Genomic DNA, 22,278 nt, shown 5'->3' with positions numbered 1-22,278 from the left:
GAGGAACTAACAGAAGAATGACAAGGACAAAGTGTGAGGTGCTTTTTTTGTGAGATATTTGGTGGATGCTCACAATGCAGGCTCAGGGAAGTACTTGTTCTTCTTTTGCAGCACTATATGAACATTTATGCAAAGGTGGAATCGAGCATGTGTGCATGTGTGTGTGTGCGTGCGTGTGTGAGTGAGTGAGTGGCGGCTCAGCGGCGACCGAGAGTGTAGTCCACGGGGGGAACTGCTTCAGCGTTCCATGACAGGATGCTAGCGGCTTGTTTACACAGCCCACTCTTCTGATACCCTGTCAGAGCCCAGAACGCACACAGCTGCACCCACAAGCAAAACACACGCACACACATAGACACACATATGCACATAGACACAGTTACATGCACACTCGCAGGCCATGTTTCCCTTCGTTAGTGAGACCAATTACCTTGTAATTAAAGCCAGGGCGAGAAACGAGCTTTAGCACCAACCGTCCTACACAGACAGAGGGATGCTGGGTGGAGGAGAGAAGGGGGGGGGGGGAGTTGAGAACGGCCTCATGCTAGCAGAGTTATTGTGACTGGTTTCATATTAAATGGGGAGAACATAGAAAAGGATGAAATGAATAAATCACTGTATTCCTCTATAGAGCATGCTGTATGTCTGTGTGTGTTAAATGAAATGTATTTTCTCAGATGAAAGTAGCACTCAGACGATGTGGATGACAGTGGTCATCAAGTCTTAATGTACTGTGTACATAGAGCAAATTCAGCTGAGTGCCTTTTTCATATAACATGGTACATCTTGTTATGGTGAAAATAGTAAAAACAAAACCCACAACACGCGCGATGAAAACAACTTTGCTGAAGTATACAGGCACACAGCAGGGAGTTGTGCTTGTGCCCCTTAAAAGCTTCAAGCATTTCCGAAATTTCTATGAAATTCTACTTCACTGCATACCAGAAAGTGAGCAATGAAATGAACTCTTGCAAAGATAGTCGTGCGCACACAAAATCCACAGTGGGGTTTGTGGCTGGATACGATCAATGCAAAGAAAAAGAACAAGCACAAAACTCGGGTGGGGGTGGGGGTTTGCGTCTGTCCCTGACGTATAGTTCGTTCAGTGCGAATGTTTTTCTGCCAGTGAGGATAGCTCTGGATGCCTCAGGACAAACACTTTCATGCATAGACAGGGCCGGTCTCTGGCTGTGCCGCTGCATCCAGGTCAGAGTGGCAGGTGGGGACGTGGAGCTGGGGGAAAGGGGAAAAGAAATGGAGATGGAGAAAAAAGTAATGTTAGGATGAGAGAGGGGGAAAAAATATTTTGATTGTCAAAAGCTCAAAAGAAGCATCTTCATTTGGTAAACACAACAGCAGTCATGTTGCAAATAAGACAGAAAAAAAATGCATCTCAGCAAACGCAGAGCAATCATTTATTTGATGAGTGACAACAGAACTTTATAATCTCATTTTACACCCGGCGTTTCACTTCAGCAACTACGGCTATGTTTTTGTAACATGTGCATATGCGTATACTCAGTAAAGTGTGAGCGCTTGTGTGCCAAATCAATCGGCCCGAATTAAGCATGAGCAGAAGGGGAAACTTGTTGTTTTCTTGGCACATGCTGTTTGTGGGTTTAAAATAGTCTGTGTGAGAGTGGGTACGAGTGAGTGCTTCATCTGAACAAGTCTCTGATAGGTAAACAAAGCACAAAATGCTGACACACACATTCGGCAGCAGGGTTTAGAAGCAGGATTAATTGGAGAGTAACTGCTGGGTTCCCTCATGTGCTGTTGAGTGTTTGTTGGGAACCATCCCAGCTGTAGTTAAGAGCCTCTGGGTGCTTCTTCATCTGAAGCACAGTGAAACAAGCTACTCACTTTACACCAGCCACTGCAAACAATACAGGCCAGCTGAAAATAAGCAGTGGCATCAGCTTTTGTGCCACTAACATCACTTCTGAGGAATACCAGACATGTCATAGACATGTGGAACAGGAAGATGCCAACAGACTTCCTATCACAAAGAGCCACCTTTCTAATACACAGAGAGCTGCTACGTCTCTCGCTCATTCTTACCCACTGGCCTCAAACTAACGGCCTAAGTCTCTATTGTCTAATGAAATTAATGGACTAGACTGTTATGCGTTATTGGCCTTACACTTAAAGCCCTTTGCACTTGGCTTTAATCTTCAGCCTGGATGATCAGCATGCATTTGAATAGAGAAAAGTGCACCATTGAAGATCACCCCGAATACCTCTGCAGGTCATCTGAAGCATGTTTGAACACATTAACGCAACACTAGAGAACTTTTCCTGCTTCGGTCCCCCTACAGGTTGGAAGCGGAATTGTCCATTACATTATGAAACTTTGCCAGATCGGGTAGCGGATCTGTAGTTCGAATGAACTGGACAATGTAATGTAATGGACAATTCCGCTTCCAACCTGTAGGGGGACCGAAGCGGGAAAAGTTCTGTAGTGTTGCTTTAACATCAGTCTAAAAGTAGGAACATTCTAATCTCTTCTACTGGAACTGTGTAAGTATATTGGTCATGAATCAAACAAGCAAATAAGATGGCAACAAATTAGCTTTTCTTGTGGGTAGGGAATAGAGCTCAACAGTCCCGCCCACAGCGGCTTCCGGAAGTAAAAATACAATTCACTTTTTCCATTGACAATTGGGGTATAAGCCATAAAATCGTAACCGTCGATGGTAGACTTAAAACCAGCATGCCGACATGACTAAGCGATTGTATATGCTCATATAGACGCCAAAAGTTCATGGGGCACCAACCTTGTTTTGAGATAAATGTCTTTTATTCACGATGTCTTGGATAAGTACTTCATTACCCACAATCCTGAACAATCCCACAATCCCACAGTGATGCCTCTGATTGGTGGAACTCATGCGGGGGGGTGTCAGTACCCAATATGTGCTGCCTGCACGATCCGTTATGCGCATGCGCAAGCTAATAATCTTGTTTTACGAGGATTTACGACACTGCTCAAATCACGATCTGTTCCACGCTTCTGCTGTTAGCCTCCACCGGGAAGCTAATGTTAGTTTAGCTAACAGCTAACTCAGCTAACCGCTAACTGACAGCTTGATTCAGTCTAAAATAACGTTAACTCAAACTAAACACTGGGAAAAGCAGGCTACAGCTGACGTAAGAGCTGTTATATATTTTAACGGTTATTTTCAGGTTTTATTTTGAGGGTCTTTTAAAGTTATTACATGCTGTCTCAGCTAGCGGTTAGCCGAATTAGCTGTTAGCTAAACTAACGTAGCTTCCTTTATTCAGTGGTGCGCGGTGGTTTATGGGATGAGTAGTTCCTTCGCTCTGAAATGAAAATATGTACACAGTCTTGTACCTTTGACTTTTTTTGGATTTTCTGTTCGTTTTTTCACTCGAAATGATATGTTGTATCCTTATGAGTCACGTCACGTCTGGTTAGCCTAAGGCATGGTCTAAAACTCTTTATATACAGATTTTTCCAGACGTCAATAGGAGAAATGAATGGGAAATTTACTTACGGAACCCAAGGTCTCTCGGAGGAGTTGAGCTCTATAAGCCAGACAGAAAGTGACGAAAAGGGTCATTCCAGTTTAATACAACTTGGGCCTTATTCTCATAGGGTTAGCTATCATTTTTTATCAGTATTGATAATAACCAAGGTAATTGCTGAGATCTAGGAATCGCTGAAAAGAAGTTTGATGGGGAAAGAAACACGAGCATTCAATCAGACAGATGTTAAAACCAAGGTGATTAGTGAAATAATTATGAACTTGATTACTCAAACTGTCCGTTGAAAACATGAGTTTACAAACCAACCTACTGGTTTAACACTGAGCTATTGTATTTACTGTAAAAAATGCAACAGTTTTCCTGTGCCATGAGGAATTATTACCAGTATTTCAGGTTTTATAAAGTGTTTTAGATAATCTGGCTAAACTGTTGTCTTGATTACAACCTGTCCTTGCCGCATTGTTACAGGGTTTCCATTAGGGGTGCAAGATATATCGACTCAATATCGTTATCGCAATATATCAAAAGTGTCACGATAAGTATGCAGTATTTAGTTTATTTTGTGGAGCGCTGCATCCCGTCCGTTGGCTGTGTGGCTTAGTTGTGTTTGATTAGAGCCCGCTTGAAATGCTATAATGATCATGTTTCATTGGTCAGTTACCGTGCCACTTACACATGTTAGTGCACGTCAGCGCACTGGGCCACTACGTGACAAACCCTACGGAGCGTACCACATGTGTGCATATTTCAACAGAGTGACAGTGTAAGTGAAGAAATAGATAGAGACAAAAAAACGGAACGAATCAGAGAAGAGAAAGAAAAGTTGTGTCCTGTTCTCTTTATTTATTTATTTTATACTGTCCAACCAGTAAAACATGTCCTGTTCTGTAGACATGGTCCTTATTTATTTATTCATGTTGGACCAGTCCAGTATGACCGTCAGTTGAAATAAACCTAGAGTTGTATTTGTTATGAATCTATTTTGATGCGTTTTCCCATAACTTTTGTAATTTTACATATGTTTAAAAATGTCAAAATGAATATCGATATCGCAATATTCATAATCGATATCACAATATCACATTTTGTCAATATCGTGCAACCCTAGTTTCCATATCTTAGAAATCACTTTGGTGGCAATGTTATCATAACTAAAAGAAACGACGGCCAATCTCTTAAAAATATGGTTTAGGTTGTAATAAACGGGTATTTTCCCTTCAGTGCGGTGTCTGGCAATCCTGCAGGAGAAAAAGAAATCAGATTTTAATATTTATTAAATGTAACCTGACCAAAGGGGAAAAGTCATGCAAAGACAAAGAGGGGTTGGGGCACAAGATGCAGATGGTTTCAGTTGCCAGGGGCGATGCTAGGGGCTTTCCTGAAGGGCTAGATGTACTGTACCAGCAGTCACTTGCTATCGATCACCTGTGTGTGTGTGTGTGTGTGTGTGTGTGTGTGTGTGTGTGTGTGTGTGTGTGTGACAGAGAAGAGAGTCAGGGGGGTTCTGCTTGTCATAACGCTCTAATCCTGAGTGACATTTATCCAACGGAGGCCTTAGCTCATTCATCCATCCATCACATTCTGTTCCTGCTTTTCCGTCCTTTGCTCTGCGCTTTATGTCCTTCCCTCCCTCTCTGCTTGTTGCTTCAGACAGACAGTCAAACCAACCCTGCATACCAAGTACTCACAAACACAGACACACGCATGCTAAGACTCTGGTGTTGCACTGTAGCTGTGTATGGTGTGTTCCTACTTATGTTGGGTCGTGCAGATGTGAGCGGAAGTTTGTATTTGTGAATGAGAGTAAAAGACGACGTGTCTCTGTGTGTGTTCACCTGTGTAGCTGCCATGACTGATGCACCAGAAGACCCTTTCATTAGTGTTATGGAATGGTAGGGTGTGTGTGTGTGTGTGTGTGTGTGTGTGTGTGAATGTTTGTTTGGTTGGGTTTCTGATAAGACGAAGCGTTTAAGCTTTTGTGTGGGTGGGTGTGGAGCAGCCATGACAGATGAAACGGAAGATTCTTTCATTAGTTGTGTTTGAAGCTCAGCGGGGTCACAGCAATAACGGACATTTATTTACAGAAGACTGAATTATTCCCCTGCTGACACACACACATGCACACACACACTGGTTCACACACGCAGACAGGGAGGTCTTTCATGGAGCATGCTCCCAAAAGGTAATAATATAAACCACTCAGCAGGAGAAGTAACCCATGGACCCCCTCTACCTTTTTCTCTTTTTCTTCCCCTGTTGGCCTTTCCCGACTTCTCCCTCTGTGTTTCTCTCCCTCGGTGTGCTAGTGTAGCAGCAGTAATGGTTATGGATGCAGATGGAGGGAGCAGGTCTTAAAGGGGTCGTTCAGAATTTTGGACATAAGACCTCATTTCCAAGTTAGCCAGTGTGTTATTTATCAGTGGAGACCGTTTTCAACACTTTTCATCCAGTCCTTTGCAGAGTTCGCTGGTGCTAGGCTAGCGCAAGTCAACAGTATCTGCTAGCCTGCCACTAAAAACATCTTATCCACTCCACAGTACAACCGAGGCAAATAAATTATAACGCCAGACTATCGATGTAAATGTCTGTGTTGATAGAATAGAATAGACATAGAAAAGTGTTGAAAACTATCTCCACTGATAAATAACACACTGGCTAACTTGGAAATGAGGTCCTATGTCCAAAATTCTGAACCACCCCTTAAAATGTTAACCTCAAATGAAAACCGCTGTTCCAGTGAGACAAAAGCAGCTGGACGCATCCAGTGTCCAGCCCAGACTATGTAACAATGAAGAAATGGATCCTCAGATGAATGCATCAAAATTCTGACGAACTGAAATACTTCAAGAGGAGAAAAAAGTAATAAAAAAATAAAAAATAAACATTCAAATCAAGTTTCTTGGTTTTACAATTAAAGGGGTATAGCTGTTCCATTTGGATTGATTAAAAAGTATCTAGTCTATATTGATGCCGTTTCGTTTCGGGGATTGTTCAGGTGGCGCCGGAGGTTCCGCCGGATGTCCCTCATTTTTGTCCGGTTGTCCGTCACCTTCCTCTTTCTATGTGTTGCTGTTTTAAACTCTGGTGGATTTGTGAGGACTATGGTTAACTGCTCCTCAGATCTCTGCAGGGTAAATCCAGACAGCTAGCTAGACTATCTGTCCAATCTGAGTTTTCTGTTGCACGACTAAAACAACTTTTGAACGTACACACGTTCCACCAAAACAAGTTCCTTCCCGAGGCTATTTTGCAGAGGCACCAGGGCTCCGTCCGCCGCTTAGCACCGCCAAAGAAGATTGTGATTGGTTTAAAGAAATAACAATAAACCAGAGCACGTTTTTCTCCCATTCCAGAATGCTGTGTGGACTAACCAGACCCTCCTCTGCAGCACTGTTGAGGAAGGTCTGGCAATGCAAGTCTAAAAAATATCTAGTCTAAGAATTTTTCAAACATGGAGATTCTGATCAGGTTGCAACCCAACATTTTGTGGTACCCTCTGCCGTTTTTGACCACTAGAAGCACTCTGGAGCAATGTTTTCTAAGAAAGTCCCTGTAATATTTGTATTATGCACGAGGATGCACACACACAAGCATGCAGGCGGTCTCTCGGATTTACATTCTGCGTTTGGTTTCATGCTATTCTGGTGATTTTGTCATCAACACACTAACAAAATGTGCTAACAAAATCAAGGAAGAAGAAGAAAATGTAAACAATTTTAAATATTAAATAAATGGGTGTCTAACTGCGTGTCAATCACTGCTCATGCACACGCATTCATTCTCCCTTGTGGGGAGAGGGGCTTAGGAGACCGTTTTGGGCTTTAGCGGAAAGGGGGGAGGGACTGAAAAGTTGTCGATGTTCCAATTTTTTGGCCAAGTCCTGGATCTTCACAATCCTACCTACGCCACCATTAAATTAAATTTTTGTATTTGGTTTCACAAGCAGTCAAAGAGATGTAAAGCTGTTGTTTTTCCTGACAGGCAGCTCGTGTTGGGATGTGATAGATATACTGTACAGCATGAGCAGCATTGGCATGTTTCATGTTATTTACGCAGGGGATAGAGATGGCGGGTCATCAGAGCTGCTGAGCGCGCTTGTTTGTGTGTTCTAGCCTATATGCACATTTCACGGGACTGTTTCAAATTTAATGAAGGCAATATTTAATTGTATTCAAACATCTTCGGCATTGAACAGAAACAATCCTCCGGTGGTTTAATCACTCACTCTCATCTCAGCCCAACTGAGACGTGACACAATAGAGAGAGCGTTTCTCTATCACTCTCTCCGAAATAAGGACAGATGTTCTTCAGCTCTTTTGTCTCTGAAGACTCTGAGGCAGACAGTCATGATTTACTCGAAGTAGGACTGTGACTGAGTGTCTGCTCAATGATTCAGAGAAATGAGCTCATCCACACTATATTTATGTGTGTAGGTGTATTTTTTTTATCAATGGAGAACAGGGTGAAGTGTTTTTCACTTGGATTTTCAGACAAATTAATTTTTCCAAACATCTCCGGCAGCCTTGGACTTTCAAAACTTGCTATATCAGACTTTCCCAGTGCAGGGCTATTAACACAATGGGCTAAACCCAGCATGAGAAATGTCTTTTGTAGCCTTAAAATTCCTTAAAGTGCCCATATTATGAAAAAATCTCTTTTTCTGGGATTTGGGGTGTTATGTTGTGTCTCTGGTGCTTCCACACACATACAAACTTTGAAAAAAATCCATCCATGCTGTTTAGAGTGAGATACGGTTTCTGAATGTGTCCTGCCTTCAGTCTCTGGGTGAGCTGTTCAAAATCGGCACGGCTTGTGACGTCACAAGCCAAAACGAGCAGGCTAACCACAACCATTAGCTCGTAGCGTTAGCATGCTAACGCTAACGCTAGCATGCTAACGCTAGCATGCTACCTCGTTCTCAATAGCAAAGCACTGCTACAACACACACAAGTTCACCATAATCTACAAAAGAACTACTTACATGTGCGTCCTCATTTATAAGTCTCCCAGCTAATCCTGCCTTGTAACTGACCGAAGTTGTAGAAACAGCCTTTCTTTTACTGTCTATGGAGCTAGCTAGCTGACATGATCTACATCTGAGCTACTGCACATATGTGAGTGCAATCAAAGATAGTACAGAAGAAGAAGAAGAAAAGAGGTCTCACTCTGTAGCTAAAACAGAGACCAGGTGAAAAGAGGATCTGCACCTGTGAGAGAGAGCGCTGCAGTACAACAAAAATATGGTGTTTTTTGAAAATTAAACCATGTAAACCTATTCTGGTACAACCTTAAAATACAATTATGAACCTGAAAATGAGCATAATATGGCTGCTTTAAACACTGTCCAACCTCTAGAATCCAGCGTAAATATGATTTAATTCAGGTGATGCTAATGAAGCCTTTAAAAAATGGGCATGTTTGTGTGTGTTCGTGTGCCGGACGGCAGACAAAGCCGAGGGTGGGTGGGAGATTAGTGTTGGACGAAGGTGATTCAGTAGAGCCATATAACACAATGCGCTTGCCTGTGGTTAAAGTGCTCATTTCTACTTTACTGCAATGCTGTAGGGACTCTGTGTGAATGAAGGGAGTGTGAAAGAAGGAAGAGGGGAAGAGTGGGACCTCTCCATCACTCTGACTATACGACCTTCCAAGAGTCACGCTGGTATAGAGTACAAAACTAATGCCTCAATATATTATCTGAATATGCTGCATTATCATTATGCCTCTCCCTCTCACTATCGCTATTGCAGTCTTTCACTCACATATACACACCCAGAAACACAATGCAGAGACACACACATACACACACACACACACACACACACACACACAGATGCAGGAGTGTTTCCCCTATACAATATTTGATGATGAAATATTTGCGCACTGCAGGTCAGAGATAGAGAAACAGAATGGTAGAAAGATGGAGAGAGCACGACACAAAGAGAAAGGGAGTTTAGCCTTCTGAGCGGCCACTCTCTCTCTCTCTGTGCTCTGTATTGTGTGTGTGTGAAGAGGAGTGTTGTAGTCACTTCAGGAGATAACGTATAGACTTCCTGGACAACAGCAAGGTCAACACAGGCTCGCCATCGTGACACTCACTAATGCATGCACACAATGGTGACAATCTCGCACACAATAGAGGGTGAGGAGAGAGGGAGAGACGGTGGAGATAAGAGCAAAATGTCACACTATTATTTTGCAGGAGAAATAGCCGGAGAGGAGAGTAGTCACAGTTTTAACTCTAATCCCACCGAATTTTCATCGATTCACGTGTCTGAGTGTATTGACCGGTAGCTTTCATATGATACCACAGTTCAATACTTGCAAGCCTCTGATCTGACCTAGTAACATAACAAGATGTCGCTAGCATCTGTAGCTTTGACCTGTACTATGGCTGCTTTTGGCTGGGCCACAGGCGTATGTACTAGGGGTGGAACGGTATACCGAAGTCACAGTTCGGTACAATGGAGGGAAAAGCAAAACAAAAATGCAGAAGGCAATTTTTGTGTGTCTCGGGTTGTACCACCTAGTGTCATACGGTCTCTCCCCTGAGCTAGCTGCAACAGCCTGAAGTGTGTAAAGTAAGATGTAAACAGTAAACAATAAGTATCCCACATCATCTACAGACTCCATCTGTAACTTGTAAACAAAATAAGACAATCAGCTGAAAATACAGCATCTCTGTTGACCTGATTAATGCAACTTTATCACGACGTCTCCCGGCCATTTTTCACCGCAGAAAGCTGCTCCCTGCCTGGCTAAAGCTAATATAGTTAGCCTGAAGAAACAAGGCGTCTGTTCCAACTAACATTACGGTTCGGAGCCGCGACGCTGGAAACGTAACAGTAATCCGCAACAGCAGTCTTATCCACCACTCTCTCGCCTGTACTACTGGAACTGAGTGGGAAACCAAAGTTTTCCCAAACTTGCGATCTTAAAGCAACTAAAACTGCATACATAGGCAGATCTCGGCTACATAGGCGGCACGCCAGAGCTTCAGAGCTAAGGCCGGGCTACAGATTAGGAGTCCCTAAAGAACCCGTGTATCTAACAGTAGTTCTGCATTACATTAGTTCCGCATTACATTAATTAATTTGCACGCGAGTTTTATTTATTTTTATACCGTGTATTCTTCGTGTAAATTCTAGGGGTTTGACGATACCAGTAAAATAACACGATTCTCGATGCCGATTTCGATACCACGGTAAAAAAAAGGACTTTCTAAGATTCCATGTACTTTAACTTGAAACATGAACTTCTTTATTAAAATATTTGAAAAATATCAAAATGTCATAACAAGACATGCAAAACATGTGCAATAGAGCATAGAACAACATAATAAAGTGCAATTAATGGTCATAGTGCAACAACTAGTGTCCCCAGACACATTCCAGACTTCCAGGCATCTTTTCAAAAGGTAGGCTACTGTGCAAAAACAACAACAGTGCATAACAAAATAGTGTTTCTAACAGTTGCGTGACCAGAGATGTTACAAACCACGGGTAAATATTGAAGATGTATTTGAAAGATGGAGACATTATATGTAATTTTTTAATCGCTGCTAACACTGGCATCGTCGCTAACGGTGCCTACGGTGCTTAAAAAAAATGGACATCGTCGGTGTTTTGTCATTTTAGAACCGGAAGGTATCGCAAGTATCGGTTCTTGTGACACACCTAGTAAATTCATGCACCGAACCGTGACGCCCGTACGGTTTCGGTTCAATACGAATACATGTACCGTTCCACCCCTAGTATGTACTTTCTCAGCACTTTTTAAAAATCTTTTTACCTCCACAAGTCAATGGTTAGTTGCTCGTCTGTGCACACGAGGACACCGCAGGCTCTATTTTCGTTAACCCAGCAGCGTGGCCAGATCGCAGGCAGGTGGGCCCTGCCAGGTGCGTTGGGAGCGTGCACTCTTGGTAATTTCATGGGCCAGGCTCCCTCGGAGCACCTGTGGCACACTCGGGCACAAGATGGGATCAGTAAGCATTATTATAAGTCGATGCATTAGAGGATGTGACAATCACAGCCAATCATGTTCAATACTTTCAACCCCTTTAAGCAAAGCGCTCTTCCTGTTATAAAGCAATGACAGTTTGGAACCCTGTAGCATTTTCCTGAGAGGAAACTTATTGTCTGGGAAAGTTTAGTTTTGAACCTGAGCAATCTCTATCGCATCATGTTGCTCATCACAGCCACACTTCTTACCTCTACTATAGTAACAAATGTGGAGCAGCGGATCTGCTCTGCCTAATTGTGGCTTGAAAGTGACGTCATCACTTTCACATACTGCAGATTGAACAGCTCCCTGCTGCTTTCCGACAGCTGTAAAGACAGTCACCAGTGTAAAGGAAAGGCCTTCAGTATAATTCTAACTGTCATGACAGACAGAGCTTTACTCTGCATAACCGCTGGTGGAACAATCAGCATTATTCATGTTGTAGAATAATTAACCATATTACCACACTAATTACCCACAGTGACTGAAATAGGACAGTAACGCTTTAAATAAGTAGTCCAGAACAACAAATTGTTGAAACATGAATTTATTACATTAATTAAATAAGTTTCTAAATTATTTAGGTCAATTGTAGCTTAACCATATCATATGTGCTACTTCAGGACACTTCAAGAACAAATATTGCTGGGACCACTACAGAAAATTAGATTTAGATTAAAAAGATTTAATATCCAGTATTCACATTATAGACACCACCACTGACTATTTGTGTAACAATTATACTGTATAGCACATTGAACCGTACGCGTACGGCCCAGCCACTCACGATGTTTCAACCTAGTCTTGTTTTGTAAGATTACTGTTGGAGTCTTTTGTGGCCTATGTGATTGATGATCCCGAGGTAATAGCACTGCTCCGAGGTAGATGGAGGTCCTTGACTGGAAGACGTACTGTAGACTGCAGAGTGTGTGTGTGTTTCTGCAGGGCAGGATCGCAGCGAGGCGGCTCTCATCAGGCGTTTTAAGGGCGATGGTGTCCGCTACAAGGCCAAGCTTATCGGCCTGGATGAGGTCACTGCCGCCCGTGGAGACAAACTGTGCCAGGACTCGATGATGAAGCTCAAGGTAAGGAGAGTTTCTCTTTTACTCTCTGTTGATGCGCCCTAAATTAAGAATTGATCTACTCTTCAAAGGTACTTCTTAAAGCGTGCTACTTTGCATGTTAGTAACAAGAAATGACATAATGTCAAAAAGATCGCCTACATTCGCGTTATGTTCCATGACCCACAAAAACCAGTGAACATCAGTAGCCAACCCAGTCCATAAATAGTTCTTCAACTTCACGCATATTCTAAAGTTCAACTTTTAAATATGCATGTTGCGTACATCACCGCATATCTGCGCCTGTGTGTATGTGCACACGTGTATAGTTTTCTATGCAGGAAGAGAAAGGTGGAAGAGGATGGGGGAAAAAATGAGGACGTTATAATTTATAGGCATGACGATGATCAGTGCAGGAGGAAGTGAGGAGGTTAGCCATATGGGTGAGAAGGGGTGAATGTCTCATTTGCAAGGACAGGAACAATTAGAGGGAGAGGTAGACAGATGGGGCAGTTAGCAAAGGAGGGAAGGCTTATAGGAGGGGAATCATTTGGATGATAGGTGAGAGAGAGATGAGAGAGGATAAAGATGATGAGAAATAAGCCATTTATTTATTTGTTTATAACGAGAGATGTTCCAATACCAGTATCGGAAAAGCCTCCGATACTGCCTAAAATGGGAGTTTATGTACCGATTCGATACCACACATTGGAGCAAAGGGGAATCATCGAGATAACTTTCCCTTACCTAACCCTAGCCAGTGCCTTCGGACAAGCGAGTTCTCTGTGAAGTCCAATTTGCATTTCCTACAAAACATCCCTATTTTAAGGCATAAAGAGCCTGTCACAGTAACTCTTAATGTAATAAGTGGTCCCAAGGAATTATCTTTTACTTTCAAATTATAATCAAAAAGAAGGATTTATCAATATCAGAAACAAAGATGGAATTTCAACTTAATCAATTCACTCTCCTCTCCTTTCTTCTCTCTCTTCTCTTCTCACTTTCGTGAGGGAGTAGAGGGAGACAGGGCCTACAGCCCGATCTGGCGGGGGGGGGGGGGGGTCTAGCCCGACCAGGCTCCTCTCCTTAGCCAGTAATTTAGCCCTGAAGAAAATCTACTTTACTATCTACTTTTTTTTTTTACATTTTCCGTTACGACTGACTGGTAAACTAGATAGTAAAAGAAAGTTCTATGGCATTCATTGTTTATGTTTGTTCATGTTTCACAAAAAGTTTAACCTGAGCCAGGCCGTACAACAAAGATAGCAATCAAATCACATCTATGTAGGGATAGTAGTATACAGCTCTTAAAACATAATGAAATATATGACACGCTGGTATCGGATCAGTACTCGGTATCGGCCGATACGCAAGTTCAGGTATCAGAATGGATATCAGGAAGCAAGATATGGTATCGGATCATCTCTATTTATAGCTAAAGTCCTAACGAACAAGCTGATTCAGGGAAATATTTTACTGTAGTTCGCAAAATATGGAAAACACTAAAGAATGTTCGGTTACACTTTACTTGAAGGTATCTACATAAGAGTGACATGACACTGTCATGAACGTGTCATAACCATTATAAACCAGTCATAAACGTTTATGACATAACGCTTCTTTTAGTAAGTGTCATTTTTTTTTTGTCATGACATTTAGGGTTAGAGTTAGGGTTCATGTGTCATGACAGTGTCATGTGTTCATGACAGTGTCATGTCACTCTTATGTAGATACCTTCAAGTAAATTGTTAACGAATGTTCCGATGTCCCCTAACAGTCAAAAGTTTTTTTGTTTCTGTTTTTTGTTTGGTTTCTTTTTCCACAAATGTATGCTTAAAGAACACCTTCAGTGTGTAGAGCGCCTTATACATAATGAATTGTCCTTTCACACATGGGATCCACATACTGCAGGAGACATTTGAATTGAGAAAATTACGTTTACGTTTTGTTTGTGTGTAGTGAAAACTCTATCCAGTCGGGGCGTAGAAGGGTGAGGAGAGGACAGACAGCTCATTGATCAAACAGCTTCCCTCCTCCTCATTTATTCAGACAGGAAATCCATCAACTCTTTTTCCCTGATCTCCCCACCTCTCCTTTCACACTGCTCCTCCCTCTCCTCGCCCCACTCGCTCCCTCCTCTGATCTGCCTCCTGTCTTTTCTTCTTCTCTTGTGACTCACCTATGCAGATGGAGGTGGGGTGAACGTAAAGTGGAGTTCCAGCCTTAGATGCACTTATAGAGTTATAAATCAGTTATATTGTCATGAATTGTTGCAGTGTAACGTTTTTTCTGTACCTGTCTTGTCTGCTTTTTTTTCAGTTCTTATTGATTTCCTACATTTCCCACAATGCTTCCCAACAGCCTTATAAATGACCTTAGGGTTTTGCATTCAGCAGAACAAACCAGCAAAAGTAGCTTACTGGACATGCGATATTTGGTGGATATTCGTTTCTCAACCTAAATTCCTTTTAATTAATTTGTAAAAATTGAAAAAATGATATGAATCACAAGCATGCCCAACAGATTTATATGGACTATTATTATTATTATTATTATTATTATTATTATTATTATCTATTGAGGCTACTGTAGATGGGAACATGCTGTATGGTGAATTTCTTCTGTTACTGACGAGCAAAAGAAAAAAAGTTTGAGAGAGAAGGGGTCCAAAGAGATGCTCATTATGGACTTACTTAATGTTTCTAACATGGTTGTTTGCTCCATGTCTGTCTGTCTGTGCGTCGTTCTGTCCTCAGGGTATAGCAGCGGCAGCACGGTCTAAAGGAGAACACAAACAGAAGGTGTTTCTGACCGTTTCCTTTGGAGGGATCAAGATCTTTGATGAGAAGTCAGGGGTAAGCTCAGAAGCGTGTGCGTGCGTGTGCGTGTGTGTGTGTGTGTGTGTGTGTGTGTGTGTGTTTGTGTGTCTGCATGCAGCATTTCTGTGTGTGTCTGCGTGTGTGTCTGCGTGTGTGTTTGTGTGCCTGCATGCAGCATTTCTGCGTGTGCGTGTGTTTCCTCTGTTAATGAGGCATCTCCGTGAGAGGGAGGGGGCCCCTGGGGAAATCACGAGGCCCTAATTGAAACCCTGAGAACAAGGCCTCGGTAGATGAGAGAACATGGCGATCCCATTGTCTGCCTCTCTGAAAACAGCGACAACGCTGGTTCTAGATTATGCTCCAGGATTATACATTTTCTATCTTACATGGCTGCATTTCCCTGGTTGACCGACCAGTTTCTCTGTCAATAAGTTTGCCAGTTATCTTTTTTCGGTAACAGTTTATAATAACCATCAATAATAAATGCTAAATTGATAGTTAATTAAACTTGAGTTAAGTTATTTTACTGTTAACAAACAATGCAATGATAATACTGTTTACTAGTTATTATAATTCATTATTAGTAATGCTATAATGCATGTTTTTTTTAACAGTTTTTTGTTGCACACACACGATACCATGTTATATATTGTAGTAATGATTTTTTTAATGATTACCAAATGATTTGTAAACCTTTAAAAATTGTTTGTAAACCGTCAATCCACACATTATTTGGATGGCTATTAGAAAGCAATTGATGGGCGCCTGGGCAGCTCACCTGGTAGAGCAGGCGCCCATATATAGAGGTTCACTCCTCAACGTAGCGGCTGCCGGTTCGACTCCGACCTGCGGCCCTTTGCTGCATGTCATTCCCCCCCCTCTCTCCCCTTTCATGTCTTCAGCTGTCCTCTATAAATAAAGGCTTAAAAAAGTAATAATAAAGTAATAAAATAATCTTAAAAAGGAAGCAACTGATGATTACAATACCTTGTTAATGGTTAATAAATCATTTGTAAAGCTTCTAAAAAGAAACTAAAGGCGCTGACACACCAACCCGATTATCAGCCATCGGACAATCTGGCAAGGTCGGTGACCCGAGTCTGTTCGGTATGTTCCGTGCCGTCGTCAGTCGGAGGAGGAGCCGTCGGCATTCATTTGGGCCGATTTGACTTGTTGAATCGCCCAGTGAGCAGTCGGACTCAATGACCAATTACCAGAAATGACGAGCGGGATGAGCATGACGAACGGCTCTCAAAATCTGATGAAAATCTTTTAAACTGACCTTTGTCGATCTGAAATGAAGACAGATTCAGCAACTGCATGGCCTATTTCTCGCTTAAAATGTTTTCAGAAACACCGGTTTTCATTTTTTGGGCGACAATACAGATTAGCACCGCCTGCTGTTATGGAGACGTATTACGTCTCGCGCACACGCAGAACGTACGCTCAAGTCGGCGTCGCTTCGGTGTGTTCTGAGGCACTTTTTTGACCAACTCGGGACACTGATCAGTCCAACTGCCTTTTCTGCCGACAGTCGGTCGTCGGGTTGGTGTGTCAGAGCCTTAAGAAAGCTCTGAATATAGCTCAAATAATCCTCTCTTTTATAGATCACCAAAAAAAGATATAATGTAGCCACAATAATGTTAGTTGATGCTTATTAATTGTTAATGAATTATTGTGAGCATCCAAATAATGTTTATAGATGGTTTACAAAACCATTATTAACCAGTGACGAGGTATTAACTATCTCAATTAATTAATAATTATTTTATTATTTCACTAACTAATGATAAAATAACATAAATTGTGAGATTATTAACAATTAGTAAACATTATAAATCATTTCATTCTTTGTCAAAGGTAAAATAACTAATAACTATGGTTTAATTTCCCATTTATTAATGACAATTATTAAAAAGTGTTAATTCTTTTTTCTTACTGTCCGCTGAGATCACAGAATCACCTAAATTACCCAAATACCCCTAATAAGGGAACATAGTTTGTCTCGGCCTCACTGATGTTGAGACATATTGACAACTCAGGGATTTATAGTAGGACCAGTCATAGATAGAGGACCCTCTATGGACAGATAAACTGTGACTTCAGAGGGTAAATGCGGTTGCAGAGCGAGTATGCAGGCAGCTCAAGGGAAAGTGGCCAATAGAGCATAGTGATTTCTTTCTCAAGGATCCTCTGATAGGTAGTGTCCAGGTTCCGTTTCCCAACTGGCCATACCTGTCACAGTATCCTTGAGCAAGAAATATAACGCCTACATTCCCCAGGATACTTAGCGCTGTGGTTGGAGGACAGCTTCACTGAAAGGGCCATCCCATTAAATCCCAGAAACTTCTAGAACAATCCGTTATTTAGGTGCTTGGCTCAGTTTGCTCACTGTAGCACACTCAGATCGTTTGCGCAGGTTAGTTTGTTTTGTTTTGGCTGCTGGAGTGAAACAGCCTTATTTTTAAAACAGCATTAACATTTGCTCTTGTGTAAGTTTTTCTTTTTTAAAGATTATTTGTTGGCCATTTTTCAGCCTTTATTTTGACAGGACAGCTGAAGACATGAAAGAGGGGAGAGAGGGGGGAATGACATGCAGCAAAGGGCCGCAGGTCGGAGTCGAACCCGGGCCCACTGCGTTAAGGAGTAAACCTCTATATATGGACGCTTGCGCTACCAACTGAGCTATCCGGGCGCCCGCTTTTGTGTATGTTTTGTATGTAAATATGCGGTGTGAGCTGTCTGGTTGTCAGTGCGTCGGATTGTGAATGTAGTCTGGTTTAGACGTGTGTGTGTGTGTGTGTGTGTGTGTGTGTGTGTGTGTGTGTGTGTGTGTGTGTGTGTGTGTGTGGGACACAGTAACCAGTGGGCTCCCACATGGCAGCCATATTGCATGCAGCCAAACTCATCCTTCACCAGTCCAATCCCTCTTTTTCATAGCATCCTCATTTCTCTTCGTCTCATTCCCCTTCCTGATGCTTCGAACCCTCTACACTGAAAGATTGATAGGGGATAAAGAGAAAGAACCAGAGATAGATAGAGAGGTATGGAGTCAAAGGGGAGATGGTGTAGAAGTGAAGAAAAGAAAAGAAAGGGTGAGAAGGTGAGAGGAAACGAGGATGTGTAAAAGACAGCTGAGGGAGGGAGGGAGGGACAAAGAGACTGAAAAAGAGTTAGAGGGATAGGTAGAGAATCAGTGAGCAAAGTAAAGCTCTCTACAGGGAGACCTTGTCCTCTGTCTCCGCACATTAATATTAACTATAGAGATATGATGTCCTTACTATCACTCCTTCAACCACTTCTAATGGCTAGGGAAGGAGGGAGAGGGGGAGCCAGAGAGAGAATGAGGTTCAGGGATCTTGACAGACTCGTTCCCCTCCTGTGCATCAGTCAGCCCGATGGGCGGATGGATGTATGGGTGAACGAATGGATGGATTGCCTCTCTTTTGGAGGAGGGAAGGTCGTGCGGGATGGAGGGAGGTGGTGCTTGAGATGGAGGAGAGGAAGAGGGGAGACATTAATCTAGCAGAGGGCAGACCGGCATATCTCTCTCTCTCTCTCTCCCTCTCTCTCTCTCAGTCTCTCTCTCTCTCTCTCGCTCTCTCAAGACACACACACACATAGAGACACATGCGCTCTACCCTCTTCAACCCTTTTTGTCAGTCTCGTCAGGGCCGCTGCAGCATGTCAGGTCAAGAACTCACAAGAGTGAGGGGCTGAGCTCGCCGGCCGTCTGCTCCCTCAGAGAATGAAATCAGAAAGATCAAATTAGTCCAGTTCAGCCAGCCGAAACGATGATGTACAAAAAAAAAAAAAGAAAAAAGTACACATGAAGGAAAGCTACGTAGAAAAGCAACCCTGGAGCAACGTGTTCATATGGACGCTTTGAATGGGAATTAATGTGTGTAGAGTAGAGCAGGAGGTGTCATGGCGGGGAACCCAGGTGATGAGACTCAGGGTGAGGGCAAGTTCCGAAGAAAGCAGAGAAGGAAGACGAGGAAGCAGAAAATAGGTGTTGTTGAGCTCCTCATTATGTGTATGCTTGTGTCGTCACTCTTTTAGTCCCTTTTCTCCTCCACTTCTCTGTGTCAAACTATTGGATAATCAAACATTATTTATAGGTAAAGTCCAGCTTATGTGCATGTGTATTTGTATCATTGACCACAGCAGTGCCACCTCTTGCAAGGAGCTAATAAAACCTCAACGCTAACCGCTAATCTCAGTCCTGTCCTACTGGCTGGAACCTGGACAATCCCTGCAGGTCCTCATATGATGGTCTCCCCTTCAGGAGGCAGATGTGAAGAACGGGGAGGAGAGAGAGAGACAGTATCCTGCTGCTTCTCCTCCTCCCTCCCCACTCCCAGCGTAACAGGGACGGTCTCGGTTCATACTGTGTGTGTGTGTGTGAGAGAGAGGCTAAAAGTGCATATCAACGGTGCCGGAGAGAAAAGAAGGGGGAGTACAGAGTCAGTATCGACTTTTTTAATACACCCACCTCGCTTTGCAAACAATCCACTTCCCCAGCGAATGAATCTGTTTAAGCAACTTTGAGCAGCATCTGATAGACGCTGCTGCCAGACGTGACGGCTCCAGCAACGGCCGCCCTCCAGGGATTAACTCTCATTGTTCTGTCCGAACTTTACCAAGACTGACACAACAGAAACAGCGGTAATTTACAGACTTGTTGGCAAAAAATGGATCCGTCATTATTCAGAGATTTAAGGGGAATAATGATATTTGTTGTGCCAATAACAACTCAGCACAACTGGTGTGGCAAGTATAAAGTGGAGGGAAAACCACATCAAAAGTTTGGGTTTGAGTTAAGTAAGAAGAACAAGGTTATTCTACTCATTATCTCGTGGTCACTGGACAGGTGAGTTGCTCGAGTGCTGCTATGGAAGACCAATATTGCTATTGCTTTTATCGTTCCATCAAATTGATTTTAAAATTGAATTTGAGTTTGCGTGAAATGTCCAAAGTTTAATTAGGAAAAATCCAAAAGCAAAATAAGCCCAGTTGGCATTCACATTCTCTGCCTATTTGAAAATGAAAGTGCCAAGTCCATTCAGTTTCATCTAGATGTCACAGGGTTACCCTTTAGAGTACACTTGTAATTATTTTTCCGAGAAATATTTACTCTGATTTTAACTTTGGCAGTAACAATGCTTTTTCAATCTTAAAAATAACATTGATTGCTTTTTTAAGATTGAGTAGAGGTCAGGGTAAACTACTGGTGTTAACAGCCTCGACACAGCACTAGGGCTGGGTACTGAATTTCAATAGGCACCGACCAAATTGCCTCCATAGTATCGAGTATCGAAAAATGCCTCGTCGTTCCTGCCGTAATGTGTTATTTTGTAATTTATTTTTGTAAAGTGGATTTTATAAAATTGGTATCGAGGAAACTGTATCGGTACACAGCGGGCATGAAAGAGCAGGTGCTTTCCTTCATGGTAGCAGTCTACCAAGAACATTTTCAGCACTTTATTAAATCTGTATATCAAAACATTGGCTAGTATAGGCCGCACCTGATAAACTAGGTCCTTACTGTAAGTATATGTAAATTGTTTCTACTCTGTGAGATGTACTTGCTACCAAGACAAAGTAGAGCAATTGAATTTATGCAGCAGTCATCTCATTCTCTGCTCTCTTTGAATCAGAGTCCCTCTTTGTCACCTCACCACCCACCCAGAGATAATTCAATAACCTCTGCAAATGAGGTGTGTGTGTGTGTGTGTGTGTGTGTGTGTGTGTGTGTGTGTGTGTGTGTGTGTGTGTGTGTGTGTGTGTGTGTGTGTGCGCGCGCACTGCCATTTTCAGGTCAATCAGAGGTGATAATAATAATCATTACTCTAATTATTTAATTTAGAAAACATGACTCATACAATGATTATCTATTTCTTGTGTGTGTGTGTGTGTGTGTGTGTGTGTGTGTGTGTGTGTGAGTGAGAGAGTGCGCCAATGGCCCCATGTTAAATTGGTGTCACCCTATTCTGCCATGTCTTAGGTCTGGAATAGCTTCAAAGAGAGCAGATGTGTGTGTTTAGCCTCTGATGTATAGAGCTGCAACTCCTAGCGTGCACTCAAGGGCTACTGGGTCATTATGTTGACTGTGTGTCTCTGTTCCCAGCATGCAGCTGGCATAGACAATAACAACAAAGCAGCCATTTAGTGTGACTTTACAGAGGGCTATTGCATATTACGTTGTGAATTGTGTCTGTGTGTTTGTGTGTGTTGTAAGTGTTGTGAGCGAGGGCACAGATGAAGTGATCAAGTCGACAGCTTGCCGAGCTGTGATTGTCACTGATCCCCCCCCCCCCCCTGTCCTCGGGAAAAAACAGTGCCATCTGCCATGGGCAATGCCAGCTTGGCACTCCCCACCCAGGCTAAACTAGAGAGGGCAGGGGAGCAAGGAACAGTTTAATGTTGGATACGAGGTCTCCGTGTGAGAGTGTTTGTTTCTGTGTTTACGCTTAGGGGGAGTTTTCATCACACAGGTTTTTGGAAAAGTTTATAGGTGAATTATACCGTTGCGTTTTGTATCTTTGTGTGTGAATGGGTGCGTTTATGTCTGTAACGTTTTGATAGTTTTTGTAACACCTGGAACAATCCTATTAATTCCTGTGTCATCCATGATATGTTATTTGTAAAACATTCTTTTCATGGGTGCCCGTATAGCTCACTTGGTAGAGCGGGCGCCCATATATAGAGGTTTACTCCTCGACGCACTGGGCACCGGTTCGACTCCGACCTGCAGCCCTTTGCTGCATGTCATTCCCCCTCTCTCTCCCCCCCTTTCATGTCTTCAGCTGTTCTGTCAAAATAAAGGCCGAAAACCATTAACGACAAGGAAATGTAAAGTGCATCAAACTTTTGAAAGATGC

The 22,278-nt window shown here is 42.6% G+C and overlaps 1 protein-coding gene and 1 long non-coding RNA gene across 12 annotated transcripts in view; one reads left to right on the top strand and one right to left on the bottom strand.

The window, feature by feature from the left end:
* The window catches only part of dab1a (DAB adaptor protein 1a), a 284,198-nt gene that overhangs the window by 240,164 nt on the left and 21,756 nt on the right, over positions 1–22,278 (top strand). For all 11 annotated transcript variants that reach the window (XM_031311617.2, XM_031311619.2, XM_031311620.2 and 8 more), the window contains 2 exons: positions 12,460–12,599; positions 15,332–15,430. In XM_031311617.2, coding sequence (XP_031167477.1) covers positions 12,460–12,599; positions 15,332–15,430 — 239 coding nt within the window. The remainder of the gene's footprint in view (positions 1–12,459; positions 12,600–15,331; positions 15,431–22,278) is intronic.
* LOC118496247 lies at positions 1,124–22,088 on the bottom strand. Its single transcript, XR_004898774.1, has 3 exons — positions 22,078–22,088; positions 16,428–16,592; positions 1,124–1,135 (listed from the first exon to the last, which is right to left on the bottom strand). It is a non-coding gene; the product is annotated as an uncharacterized LOC118496247 (long non-coding RNA).

This window comes from Sander lucioperca, chromosome 11 (genome assembly GCF_008315115.2).
Source record: "Sander lucioperca isolate FBNREF2018 chromosome 11, SLUC_FBN_1.2, whole genome shotgun sequence".
In the NCBI taxonomy this organism is placed as follows: Eukaryota; Metazoa; Chordata; class Actinopteri; order Perciformes; family Percidae; genus Sander; species Sander lucioperca.
This window is presented reverse-complemented; position numbering and strand designations above follow the sequence as displayed.